Source organism: Chrysoperla carnea, chromosome 2 (genome assembly GCF_905475395.1).
Source record: "Chrysoperla carnea chromosome 2, inChrCarn1.1, whole genome shotgun sequence".
NCBI classification, from domain to species: domain Eukaryota; kingdom Metazoa; phylum Arthropoda; class Insecta; order Neuroptera; family Chrysopidae; genus Chrysoperla; species Chrysoperla carnea.
The window spans coordinates 46912551-46926854 of record NC_058338.1 but is presented as its reverse complement, the minus strand read 5'-3'; the positions used below and the strand labels follow the sequence as shown (position 1 = coordinate 46926854).

Here is a 14304-nt window from a genome sequence, read left to right as displayed (position 1 = left end):
AGCTAGTACACATGTAGGACTATAGAGATCAAGTAAAAACATTTACGATATGTAAGTAAACAAGTATTATCTCGGTTATTCAAGCTTAAGCGTACACAACTGTTAGCTACCATACTCCGCTACGATTTCTAATAACAAACAAAATTTAAAATGGAGTTATCAATGTTAATTTTTGACAACAATAACAGTGGAAAAAAATTTTTAGAACAATTGAGTTTCCCTAATCTTCAGAGTGCATTCATTCAAAGCGTTAAGTTTGAACTGAACTCGAAGACCATTTTCAAGTATATTGAGTGAGAATAAACATTTATTATTGGACATTCAATTATAAATAAAATATATAACCATTCTTGAGAAAACTCATGATCACATTCTACCCTAAAGATTAATAAAAATCAATTTAAAAGTATCTTCATTTGCGTGTTTTTCTCGAAATAACATTTCAAAATAAATTTAGATTTTTTAATTTTTTTTTTTTTAACTTTATTTATTACTTGCCACGCGCGTAAAATGCTTGCCTAAAAGCAATGACAAATGTAAATAATTTTTACCTGGAATCCATTTTGCTTAGCAAAACTCCACATATCCTCATATTGCTTAACTTTATTATTGACACAATCAACAATTATAAATGAAAAATAGCCATCACTGATCGTTTTTTTAAATGCTTTGACCAATGACGATAAATATGCTATTTCCATACATTGTTCATACTCATAAACCATTTCTTTTGTTTTAATTTTACGACCAGTTTCAGGGTCAGTTGAATCTTTCTCCACTTCAACCATAAAATAATCATCTAATGATAAAATACGTGGAGCTGATCCACCTTGTGATACCTACAATCAAATTTTAAGGAAGTTTTTAAACATTTACACCAGAACAAAAGTTTCCGATGCAACATTACCGATGACAAAAAAAGCTGAGAAGATATTAATTTCTATCGACATGATAAAACAATAACTTGTGATGATTCTTTACGATCTACACTTAGGAAACACTTATTCTGTCTATATAAAATATGTCTACTCAACAGAACAGAAATTTTCATCGGTATAATCTTGACTCTTGGCAGTATGAGAGATCGAACTCAATTCTCAGAAAAGGTTTTACGTTCTATCATGGGTGAAAATTAACTATTGTAAATAAGGAATGTTCCTGATATAATTTTTTTGAGGTAATCATTAGCCAAAATAAGAATACCAATATTTGGTAGTCTATTTTTTTTTATATAAAGAATATCTGAATGATATTCGAATTTAAGATCATTTTTTAGAGTTTCTTAAATCGCAGTTTAGAAACATCGAAAAATTAACATGCCCTTGACTTTTTTCTTCATCGAGGTGTTGCTACAAAAACTCTTACCTCTTTATCTTTAATCAATTTTGCTAAAAATGTTTTACCACTTCCTGGTGGACCACGTAATATAATTACAATACGATGTGGCCGTGCATTACGCCCTGGTGGACTTAGTAAATCATCAATTAAGGTGACATTTTGTAATATTGATTTACTCGTGTCCTTTTCTGTAATCGATTTCGATACGTTATTCTTATTATGAGTATAATTATCTAACGGATCATCCCATTTTGAGGATTTTTTAAAATTATCTCCAAAACTCTTTGCATTATCTTTGTAACTTTTTGTACCAAATTCATTTTGTATTTCTCTAGTTGCAGCAGCAGGGAATAAACTCTCAGAAACCCCTGGATTACTATCCTCATTTTCCGAATAACGCTTATTATCAAAACGTTTTCTTTCATATCGATCCATTAGAGGTGAATTTCGTGTATTTTCGTGTGTTCCATATGACCTTCGATTACTAAATCGTTTCTCCATTTCAAAATCATCATAATGCTTCGAATATGGTCCTGGGGATGTATTACGCCCACGTGGAAGTGGAGATATATTACGGTCACGTGTACCTGGAGATATATTTCGACCACGAGGACCAGGTGATATATTCCGACCACGTGGACCTGGAGACGTATTCCAACCACGTGGACCTGGAGATATATTCCGACCGCGTTGACTCGGTGATATATTGCGGCCACGTGGACCTGGAGATATGCGTCTCCTCGAATTTGGTGATATATTGCGGCCTCGTGGACCAGGAGATATATTACGGCCTCGTGGACCTGGAGATATATTACGGCCACGTGGACCTGGAGATATATCACGACCACGAGGTATAGCATCTCGGCCACGATAATCATATGGACTTTGCCTCCAACTTCGGGCATCATATGAGCTTAACTTTCTGTCAGCTTCGTGTGGATAATGACCAGGTCTATCACGCCATGGTTTTGTACTTTCACTCAGAGGTATACTTTTGGACTTGTGATTATAATCAATTGTTATTACCGGTTCAATAAATACAATATCATCATCTAAAAAAAAGATCCACCGTTAACTTATAATAGTTATTGACTTAATCTATAAATAATATTTCATTCTGTTAAAAAATTGCGGGGATTAGTAATTTGAAAAGTACGCAATAATGAATTTTTTTAAATTATAGCGCAAGCTGGTATGTTCTTAATAACTATGTAACATTTTTTAGCGAATCCACATAAAAATGATAACATTTTTACATGTAGTATGTCCGATTCGCTAAAAAATGTTACTCATTATCAAAACGAAAAGACAATTGATAACAAATTTTTTTTAAAATTGCTTTGAGGCAATATTTAAAGAAATAATTCATCGATTTTGCATGGCGATAATAACTCGACAAATACCATCATTTGAACCATTATATTAAGTAGATTTCCCTCCCTGATTTTTACTAGTTCATAATTTAATTGCATAATAACAGAACGAAATTTTAGTATCCAATAAATGAGGAGAAAAAAAGAGAAAATCTCTAAATTTTGATCTATAGCACCGATTTTAATGAAAATTTGGGATTAAGCTTTGCCAATCCCTTAGATCAAAAGTTATATGCAGAAGAGTGGTGTTTTTGCCTAGGGAGTGATAACCGGCCCTTCTAGGTGGTAGAAAAATATATGTTAAAAAAGCAACGGAAATCGATTAAATTTAATCTAAACAAATAGTGTCATTTTAGTATATTTCGAAAAATCAATACTTTCCGATTTATTGGCGATTGAAATTCGGAGTATTTCACGTTAAATAACTGAAAAATTTGGCGTTTTTTGAAAAAAGTATATCATACATTTTTTAAAGTACTACAAAAAACCTTGAAAATGAAAAAATTTTAACGAAAATTAACGGAGTTATAATAATAAGTTTCTCGTACCTTTTTCTAATGTTTTAGCATTAAATTGATTTATTTACCACGAGAAATTAATGCTTCACACTTTCCAAGTAACTTTATTTAGGTACTGACAACATGATCAAAAAGTTCTAGCAGTTTCGGATATATATTTTTTGAAATATTGGAATTTTAATCAAAAAATGTTTTTCGAAAAAAAAAAATCTTTATCGTTAAATAACTCGAAAAATAATAAAATTACAAAAAAAGTCGGTAATGCAAATTAACCTGCAAAAGAGCTCAATTTTTTTTTCCTCTAAACTTTTTTTGTAACTATATTATTTTTCGAGTTATTTAAATTTAAAAAAATTTTTGCATTTAATTGCATTACTTCGAAAACTATTTATCCGAAACTGTTAAAGTTTTTGAGCATGTTGTCAGTACCTTAGAAAGCGGCAAGCATTAATTTTAGTTCCCGTGATAAATTTATCAGATTTTGTGCTGAATAAAACATAAAAAAAAGTACGAGAAACTTTCTTTTCATTATATCTCCGCTAATTTTCGTGCAAATACTTGCAAATTTTTTCATTTTCAAGGTTTTTTTATAACACTTTAAAAAGTGTATGATATACTTTTTTCCAAAAATGAAAAAATGACACTTTTTGCTTGGATTTCAGCGCTCTATTGATTTCCGTTTCCACCAAGTTTTTCCAACCTTTAGAAGGGAGCGGCTACCACTCCCCGGGAAAAATACCATTATTCACCATATTATTTTTGATGTAAAGGGTGAACAAAGGTTAATCCCAAATTTTCAGGTCAATCGGAGCAATAGGAAAGAATTTAGAGGTTTTAGCCTTGTTTACTGGAGTGTAGGTAAATAATTAATTCCCAGCATTTTTTTTACAGAGCTCTTAAAAATAAGAATATAATACCCTGTACTTACTTAAGATAAAAATATCATTTTAAGGAAGAATTAAGCAATGATAAATATTCATGATAGTTTTTAAAACAGAGGATAAATATTCATATATTATAAACAGTCAATACTGTTATAGCATTGTGCAAGTGATATCCGTACAATCATTGGTCTGTATTTGAAGTTCGTGATAATATAACAATTTTTTTTACACATTCAATTCGGAAGTTCATATTTACTTTGTTAAATGCAATTCATGCATAAATTTTAGTTTTAAACGTTTAAATAAATACTGGTGAGATTATTGTATATACATCTTTATTTAGCTTATTCAGCCATCACAAATGACGTGTAGAAAGTTGGATACAAAATTTTGTTCCTCTAGAATTTTCTTTTGCTTTCTATTGATTATACACACTAATTTTATATTGCTGTTATTAATTAATCTCGGGTGTATTAGATAATAATTAAGTATTTACTTGGCGTATTAATCTTTTATCCTATTTGTTTAGTTAAAGTTTAAGCTACTAAATCTTCTTAATAATACTCAAAAAGTTCAAAAGGTTGCCGAAATCTGATGTAACGAGTCGGCAACTTGCGGGCAATATATCAATAACGAAACGAGTTAAATTTGGTTTTTATAAGCACATAGATACAATTCCTTTCAGGCATTTAGAAGATATGGTGGATCAAATAAATTTTCATACATACATTAACCCTAAACACATTACACTTCTTTTTTTGATCAGTGATCTTTTAAATATTAAAATAACTTCAATAAGGTTAACATCACTTTAGATCAGTATAAATAAATTAATCGAAATTAATTTCAATTTCGAATTTCAGAGCTATTTTCGTATTTGATACAATAATAATGAGAATTCCAAACTTTTTTAAATTTTAAGTTATAATTACAAGATTGAACACATATTTTTATGGTTTTAAATGATACACTTGTCGATATTTCTGCCGACATTTTCATAATTAAAAATATATTTAATGAATATTTTATCCTTCGTTTTTTTTTTTAAAATTAGTATTTAGTGAATAAAAATTCAAATACTAGACACAAAGTTTGTAGGCAAATAACTAGATATATTTTATCAGTGCATTTTATCCAATGAAAATACAAAAAGGAAGAAAAAGGTTACTAAATTATACACCAATTAAGCAAACATTAATAAACTTAATTTTACCTTGATATAATGATTTATGATTGTAATCGACTACTGTTGCCGGTGCCAAAATTTCATCGTCTAAATTTCTAGGTTTGTCACCTTCAAAGGATAAATTTTCAGATATGTTCTGTTCAAGCGATACAATCGCATCTTGATTAAACATTTGTCTATTGTCCGAATTTAATGGTGGTACACGATTACCATCTCTACCCGGATTGAGTACAGCATCATCGAAGAGTGGCCTAATATTCCCTTTGTCTTGATTAAATGGAGGCCTATTAAAATCTCTTTCATGATTAAAGGGAGGCCTATTAAAATCTCTGTCTTGATTGAATGGTTGCCTGTTAGTATCTCTATCAGGACCAAATGGTGGTCTATTATTGTCTCTGTCCTGTCCAAATAGAGGTCTATTACTATCTCTGTCTTGGCCAAATGGAGGTATGTTAGCATCACTATCTTGACCAAATGGTGGTCTATTACCTTCTCTATCTTGGGAAAATGGTGGTCTATTACCTTCTCTATCTTGGGCAAATGGTGGTCTATTTCCCTCTCTATCTTGTCCAAATTGTTCTCTATTTTGTACAAATGGTGGTCTATTTCCTTCTCTATCTTGACCAAATGGTGGCTTATTAACATCCCTGTTCAGGCCAAATGGAGGTCTATTGACATCTCTGCCCGGACCAAATGGAGGTCTATTGCCATCTCTATCCGGATCAAATGGAGGTCTATTGCCATCTCTATCTTGATCAAATGGTGGTCTAATTCCTTCTCTATCTTGTCCAAATGATGATTTATTCCCATCTTTATCTGGACCAAATGGTGGTCTATTAACATTCCTTACTTGACCAAATAATGGTCTAATTCCGCCTGTCTCCTGGCCAAATGGGGGTCTATTGATATCTCTATTTTTACCAAAAGATGGTATATGAACATCCTTGTCTTGACCAAATGGCGGCTTATTAATATCTCTATCCAGACCAAATGAAGGTCTGTTACCATCTCTGTTCTGACCAAATGGGGGTCTAGTATCTCTATCGTCATTAAATGACTGCCTATTACTTCCTCTGTTATCTTGATTAAACATTGGCTTAGTGCCAACTCGATCCTGATTAAATATATTATCTCGTTCTTTATTAAACGCTGGTCTAGTATTATCCGTGTTTTGATTGAAAGATCGTCTATCGTCTTCCTGATTCAAAACTCCTTCCGACAATCCTTCATCAAATCGATTAAAACTATCATTTTTGTTCCAGGGACTTCCAGTTGGTGGTTTTGTTATATTTAAGTCTAACAGAGAAGGTGGTTTGTTTGCACCAAACGGTCCTCGATCCAAATTTTGATTTTGTGAAGTAAATTGATTGAACATATCTTTATCTTGGCTATGCGATTCTTGTGATATATTTGATCGTTGATCTCTTTGGATAAAATTATCCACAGGTGGTGGTCTTTGTAACTGAGATGGAGATCGTCGTCCGTCAAAATAATTATTTCTTCCAGAATATCTGTTATCATTTTGATTTTGAAATTGCATTCTATTGTCAAATAGCGAACGTATTTCTTGAGATGGTGGGCCACTATGCGGTACACCTAACGGACGATTTCTTTGGTTTTGATCATACTCAAAATTATTTCCTGGTGGACCTTTTGGATCAAACAGTGGCGGTGGTTTATTAAAATCAGGATTATTAGGAAAGAAGTTTCCTGGTGTATGTATACCAAAAGGAGGGGGCTCACGTGTTGCGTCAAATGGAGGAGGCTTTTGAAGTGATGTAAATGAATTTGAATCATGTTGGTATAAATTAGTCGGTGGAATTCCACTAGAAACATTACTTGCTGAAAAGTTATCTGCTTGTCCTTGCTTTTGTTTTGATACCAGAGAAATAATATTAACGAGATTTTCATCACCTAAAATCGAATTTATACCCCTTGATATGGCATCGTAATCTGGTGCTTTTGGTTTTTCAGTAGAATTTTCTTTACTTTCTTCTTCTTTTTCAACAAGATCTAAACCAGGAATACCTCCATCGTTTTTTGTTAGAAACTCGAAATTGGAAGGAGTGGTTTCTTCAGTATTTAAATTTTCTTGACTTTTTGATATTTCTAAATCAGAACATTCACTTTCCATTGAATCATTAAGCAAACGATTTCGTCTTTTGCGTTGTTCTTTAGGAGGTTCATTAAATACATCAAACTTTTGCATATTTTGTTCACTGATATCATACTTTTCGGGAACCACAACTCTGTCTTCAAGTATAGTTATTTTAGGTTCAGATTTCTTTGTTTCAACTTTTTCACTAGTTGTTTGAAGCAATTCAGACTTAATTAGACCTGGTGGGGTTATTTTACTAGCGGACTTTGGAACAGTCAGACCCATTCGTTTTCTTCGCATTTGTTCACGTCGTTCCAACAATTGATTTCGCCAAGCTTCCCATTTTGCTTCATACTCTTTGTATTGTGCTTTATCAGGATGATTTGCATTTTGTTCTTTCCATTTATTAAATTGTTCTTCCCAAGCTTTAAATTGTTCATCAAATTTTCGTTCTGCTTCCGTGATTTCATTCGGGTTAGCTGGTTTCTTTTTTGGAGTAGCATCTTTTTTGTCTTGATTATTATCAGAATTCCATGAGCCACCAGCAGACAAGCGGGGATTTTTTACTGGACTTGGGTCGTCGTAAGAATCATCGTTATTTTTTCGTTTATTTTGCATTGATTGTGGATCATCAAACGCAGGTTTATCAACTTTTAAAGATAATAAACTAGGTGGTGGTTTATTTGTTTGATCACCTTTGGATCCAGAATTTGGAGCAATAGGAGGGGGTGGTTTAGAGTACATTGAAGTATTAACACTAGGGGGAGGTTTATTAAAATTTAAGGATTGCATATTCATTGTGGGTGGAGGCTGAGAATAATTGAAAGTTGTTGTTTGTTGTTGTTCAGGTGGGGGTGGAGGTTTAGTTTCAGGTAAGGGTGGTGGTGGGGCAACTGTAGTTGCAAATGGCAATGGTGGTTGTGTTGCAAATGGTTGAGCTACTGGTGCAACTGGAAGGGGAGGTTGAACTGGCGCAACGACCGGAGTCGTTTGAAGTGCTTGCGTTGGAAGTATTGTCGGAGGTACAACAGGTGTCGTAGTTTGTGCAGCTGTTTGTAATGCACTCATTGATTTCTGATACTGTAATAGAATTGACAAGTTAATTGATTACATAACAAACTTAGTATATTATAGATCAGTCGTAAAGTATATGGCATTTCAAAATTATAAGAGATTAGTATTAAGCAAACAAAATTGTTCGTTTTGATAGTAGAGTGGCAATACAAAAATTTTTTAATTATGTATAAGATATAAAAAAAAAAACTGTTACTTAAAACGATAAATATTTTGAAAAATGAGTGCTTTGATTTATTTGATCTTTTAATATCAATCAATTAAAGTCAATAATCATCCCATACGTATAACTTGAAAGTCGAATAATTCGAAAACGTATAAATCGTTTACACACAATTTTTTACGAATGTGGGATTAGGTCTCTCTCACGGTGCTTTTTACATGTAAAGGTAAATAAATAACTGTCCATTGAATGTGACAATTTTACTTGTTGAACACGCAGTATACTATTTGTCGCACGGAAAGAAATTACTTATGCACCATGTATTAAAAAATCGTTTTGTTGACAATTGATAATTCGTATTAATCTTCTAATTAGAAAAAATAGATTTGTAAATATTTTAAAACCAGCCAATAAACTAGAAATGTTTCAAATTTTTGAAAGAAAACACTCCTGTTAAGAGGACTTTTGTAGAGAAAACAGTAGAGTAAAAATAATTAAACCACAAAAGAGTTGTTGGAAGAATTGAAGTTGACTCACTCTATAAATCATAAAATAATACTTAACGCCTGATCTATTATACTGTAATCAATTGTTCTATTACCTGTTCACCATATTGTTGTTGCCATTGCTGATATTGCTGTTGCCATTGCATCCATTGTTGCCAATTTTGTTGTTGCATCGTTGCCCATTGTTCAGCTGTATATTGTGTCGGGTTTACAGTTATAGTACCAGGTGTTGGTACTGGATTTGTGACCGCATTTGGCACTATTGCCGCAGTATTTACGGTTGTTGATGCTTGATTCACCGGCCATGAAGTTGCAGTGTTCCATGTAGTGGGCCACGACATTATTTCACGTCGGCCTTAAAGTAGCTATTACATATATACTAAATTAACGGGCATAAAAGGGAAGACGCATGATGCGCTTTCCGATTTGAAATATTTAATTAGACATATTATAATTAGATAAAATAAATTTTGACAATAAAAGTAAAACTAATCATGGGCTGAAGAAGATGAGAGATATAAAACTTTTTAGTCGAGTTTTCTTGCACAAAATAGAATGCTCAATTTAAAGTACTTCAAAAATTTCAATATTTTCCAAATCTAAACTTATACACATAAAACTTGGAAAACATGATGTATCTTCCTTAAAGCAGTGAACTTTTGACCTCAAGTAGTTAATTCAATGAATATAAATTGTCTACTTCCAAAATAGCACCAAAAGCTTAAAGCTTTATTTCAAAACTTATCTGAGCACAGCTAGTTTTTCACTTTTCTTGGCAAGTTCAAAGAAAACAACCTTTATTTCAGTTCATTCATTCCACGCATGGTAAGTCGTAAGAGAATGTTTCAATTGAATAAAATACCTTTTGTAAAACTGTTATGAAATAATATTGTCATTGTTGGATTCAGTTGTAACACTTCCTGATTTTGCATGGAAGTATAGCAATCTTCCATTAATACCATACTTCATGAAGGACCTCGCAATGTTATATAGGAAAATGGATTTCTGTGAAACTTTTTCTAGCTCCCCTAAAATGTTCTTTGGATTATTCTGATCAAAAGCTCTCACGGTCACAAAACTTTTTAACGAGTAGTTTTCGAGCTACGGGTGATCAAAACTACCCTTATATTATATTTATAGTATCTATATGACTAGGAAAATGGTTTTCTGTGAAACTTTTTCAACCGCCCCCAAAATGTTCTTCGGCACGTTCTGATCAAAAACTCCCGTGGCCATAAAAAATTTTAACGACTTGTTTTCGAGCTACGGACTATATAACTATAATGTATGTGTAGCTTTGATTGCCCTTTGATCGGAATGATCCGAAGAACATTTTGGGGGCGGTTTGAAAAAGTTTCACAGAAAGCCATTTTGCTAGTCATACACTAAAACTATAATATATTCGTAGCTTTGATCACCTGTAGCTCGAAAACTACTCGTTAAAAATTTTTGTGACCGTGTGAACTTTTGATCAGAATGATCCAAAGAACATTTTGGGTTAGAAAAAGTTTCACAGAAAGCCATTTTCCTATCTAATATTGCGGGGTCTTTTTCTTTTACAAGGATGTATTAAGCAAAATAAGCCTTGTTGATTTACTTCAGGTTTGTGTAAATAATGGAAATAGCCGGACGATTATTGAATTAAAAACCATATTTAACCCAAATATCCAATTATTTTTTCATTGAAAATTAGTCACTTAAAAACTCGCCTTGCTCGGATAAGTACAACAACACAAAGAAGCTTGATGCCAAACATCAACTTTGGGTGTAATTTTGGAGACAGTTGACTTTGTCAACTTTGTTGTTATCCACAATATCAATAGAAAATAAAAAAAATAGCTTAACTTAAGCTAATGTTTTTTGTACATTTAAAATTAGAAAAAAATAAATGTATGGTTATTAATTTAAAACTTTTATCGCAATATCAACGCGTAATGGAGTAAATTTCTCACATTTCACTTAAACGGTTTATAATACTGTACTATTTTTGGGAATAATTTCTAACTGTGTAGGGTTTTTTTAAAATCACAGATGTTAAAAAATGTTTAAAAATAAGTAAATTTTGTCTCTTATAAATATTTCAAGTCTTGTATAAATTAAAAAAAAAAAAACATTTCATATAAAATTCAAATAATTAAAAAATAAAAATAAACTTTTAATAAATTCAATATTTTTGATAACAACGTTAAATAATTCCCTTAAAAATTTTGTAACGTTTTAAATAATGCTCTCAAGATTTAAAACCTGTATAAAAATTGAAAAAAAAATATTTTTCATTATAAACTCTTCTAAAAAAGTAATATAGCTGTTTAAAAATTATAAAATTCAGACGATCGAAACTGTAATGCATACAATAATTGGTAACCGAATTCAAAATCTTAAAGTTTAAAAATCACTAGTAACATGAAATTTAAATTTCATAAATTAAATGATAAAAAATACTTTCAAAAGTTTAATTCACGAATATTTGCATAATAGCATGTAAGTTTATAACAGAAAGCTCTTAAATAATTTTTAATTAACTGAAAAAAAAAATTAATTTTCAATTTTTTTTTTAAAGAAAAATCTTTCTAAAATTTATAATCATAATTAAACCTTGTAAATTAATCATTTAATAATTTTTGACAAAGACAATTGCATATATGTACACGAATTGGTTTTATCGGCATTCGATTAAGAATAATGTGTTACTGATTGGGGGGTGGTGTTTAATTGACTTAGAAAAAATTGAGTGAAAATTTTTTAAATGTTGAAGTCACAATTGTTCCTAGTGATTAATATTGGGGTAATGGTGGGGGGGGGGGCGTTATTGACGAAGGAAAAGAATTAAATGAAAGATTTTAAAATATAGAATTATCGCTCCAAGACAAATGTAGGGGTGGGTATTCGCAGGTGAAATGAAAAATAAATTACAATATATTACCAATTAGATAATTTTTGAAGTAAAAAATTAATATCTATCGATTTTTATTCATAAATATACTGGTAGAAAGGCATTTTGTATATATTTTTATGTGTTTTATTACATTTTAAAGTTCTAAGTATATGGTGTAAAAATAAATTTCCTTGTTAGGCATGTTACCTTTCCATTCAACAGTAAGAAAATCACAAAATCATTCAGTTTTTTCTGACGTTCACAAAAAATAATCTTTTACTTTAAAAGAAACAAATTTTGGTAACCAAGAACAAATTACCTTTAAGGTTATGTTGCGTTACCGAAGAAAACTTATTGACTTGTGGGTTGGTTCGTCCACCAACAATGGAGTAATGAATTTCACTTTGCAAAACAATTAAACATACAACAATTGTAAATAAAAAATACAATTACATCAAGTTTTCTATGTCACAGATATATTTCTAATAAGATTTTAAAGTTCTAGAATTTATACAAAAAATTTAACTTTTAAAGCAACCACGTTTTAACCATAATCGTTATGGCAAACTGCAGATGAGAAATAATAAACATTTGGGAAAAATATTAACAACTAATCCATAAACTTCTGAAACTTCACAATATTTTTCCATTTAAAATGATGAAAATATCGCTTGTTAAGCAAAGCGTTTATTTATAAATAACCTTAGAAAAATACGACAGCGCTGACATGTATTTTTGCGAGGCTAAACATTGAAGCACGGTTAATAACTTTTTTTTTTGTCTAAGATACGGCATTAGAAAAATATTCTCTCATTTACTAATTGATTAAATAGCATTAAATAGGTTCATCACAATATAAGCACTTTTAATTAATCAATAAATTAATTAATAATCAATTATTTTATAATTTTGTTCTCGTTCTAGTGTTAGTAGAATTTCACAAGTGCCATACCATAGAACTTTGCCCTATAAAACGTATTATAACAGGCAGTGCTGTTTGTTACTGCTACGTTTACCTGCAGCCAGATGTTAGCAGGTAAGTGAAGCTGCCTTTTATAATAAGATTTATAGGGTAATATTCTATGGTATAGTACTAGTGAAATTCTATTAACATGCAAAAGAACAAAATTATAAAATAATTCATTATTAATTAATTAATATTAATAGCACCCGGACTACCCTGGCAGATATTACATTCATGAACTGTTTATATTGAAATCAACATATTCAATGCTATTTTCATCAATTAACAGATGAGGGAATATTTTTCTAATGCCGGATCTTACGACTATCTGTCACTCTTTTTTCAGGTGAACCGAGAAATTTTTAATTGAGTGGCAAGCTTTATTTTTTTGATTATACGTTGAAGATGCTATTGAGCACTCTCAATCGCTATAAAAATAGCAAAAGACAAGAAATTTTTGCTTCCTAAATTCCTAAAAAATTCAACAATTTTCGGCATTTGTTTTCAACGATTAGAACAGCAAATGCTGATGTTCGTTGCCTAATACCCTAAAAAAATGTAATTTCAACATGTCGAGCGACAAATGCCTTTCGGGCGTATGTCAGACAATGATTTTTGAATTTGTTGTTTAATTGTTAACATGTTATTGATTTTCGTAGATGAAAAAGATGTTAGGCGCAATCAGAACAAACGCTTCTCAAATTTTTATCTTTTTAGCGTCTATATTGATTTAATAGATTTGGTTACCGTAGAAATATGAACCAATATAATTTAGTGTCATATTCTTTTGATATCATTATGTTTTATTGGTATTCTTTTCTAAAAAGAAAAATTTAATTTCGAAAAACAAATAATAATATTAAGTGGTAGTTGCACTGTCGAAAATAATTACCTTACGGATTTTCGAATAAATAAATAAAATAATATTCAAAAAATCAAAATGATTTACCAGACGTGACATTGTCACTTACCTTATAAGAAGCAGGTTTATTTTTGTGCATCCAATTAATAATGGTACTAATCTAAAAAATAAATTAAGAATTAATATATTGGACGTTTACATGTTTAAAAAACTACTTTCAAGCAAATTACATGCTTAATGTTTAAATGAATTTTAGAATTTTAAGATATTTCTAAGGAGTTTAACCTTAAACTCAATTGTATTTTTACTTACTTGAATTATTTTTCACAAATATCAAAACACTATTTAAATTCTCATTTTGATTTGTAACATTTATAAATATTTGTTAAACTTTTTTCGAACATTTTTACTTTTATAGTTTTAAAATATGTATAAAACAATCAAAACTCAAAAATAGCAGTCA

At 30.7% G+C, this 14304-nt stretch overlaps 1 protein-coding gene across 1 annotated transcript in view; it reads right to left on the bottom strand.

Moving 5' to 3' along the window:
* The window catches only part of LOC123293976, a 16612-nt gene extending 2308 nt beyond the window's left edge, over positions 1–14304 (bottom strand). Inside the window, exons 1-6 of the mRNA XM_044874998.1 lie at positions 14154–14304; positions 13951–14001; positions 9236–9505; positions 5327–8477; positions 1366–2390; positions 552–839 (exon numbers count right to left, since the gene is read on the bottom strand). Coding sequence (XP_044730933.1) covers positions 552–839; positions 1366–2390; positions 5327–8477; positions 9236–9481 — 4710 coding nt within the window. The 5' untranslated portion in view covers positions 9482–9505; positions 13951–14001; positions 14154–14304. The remainder of the gene's footprint in view (positions 1–551; positions 840–1365; positions 2391–5326; positions 8478–9235; positions 9506–13950; positions 14002–14153) is intronic.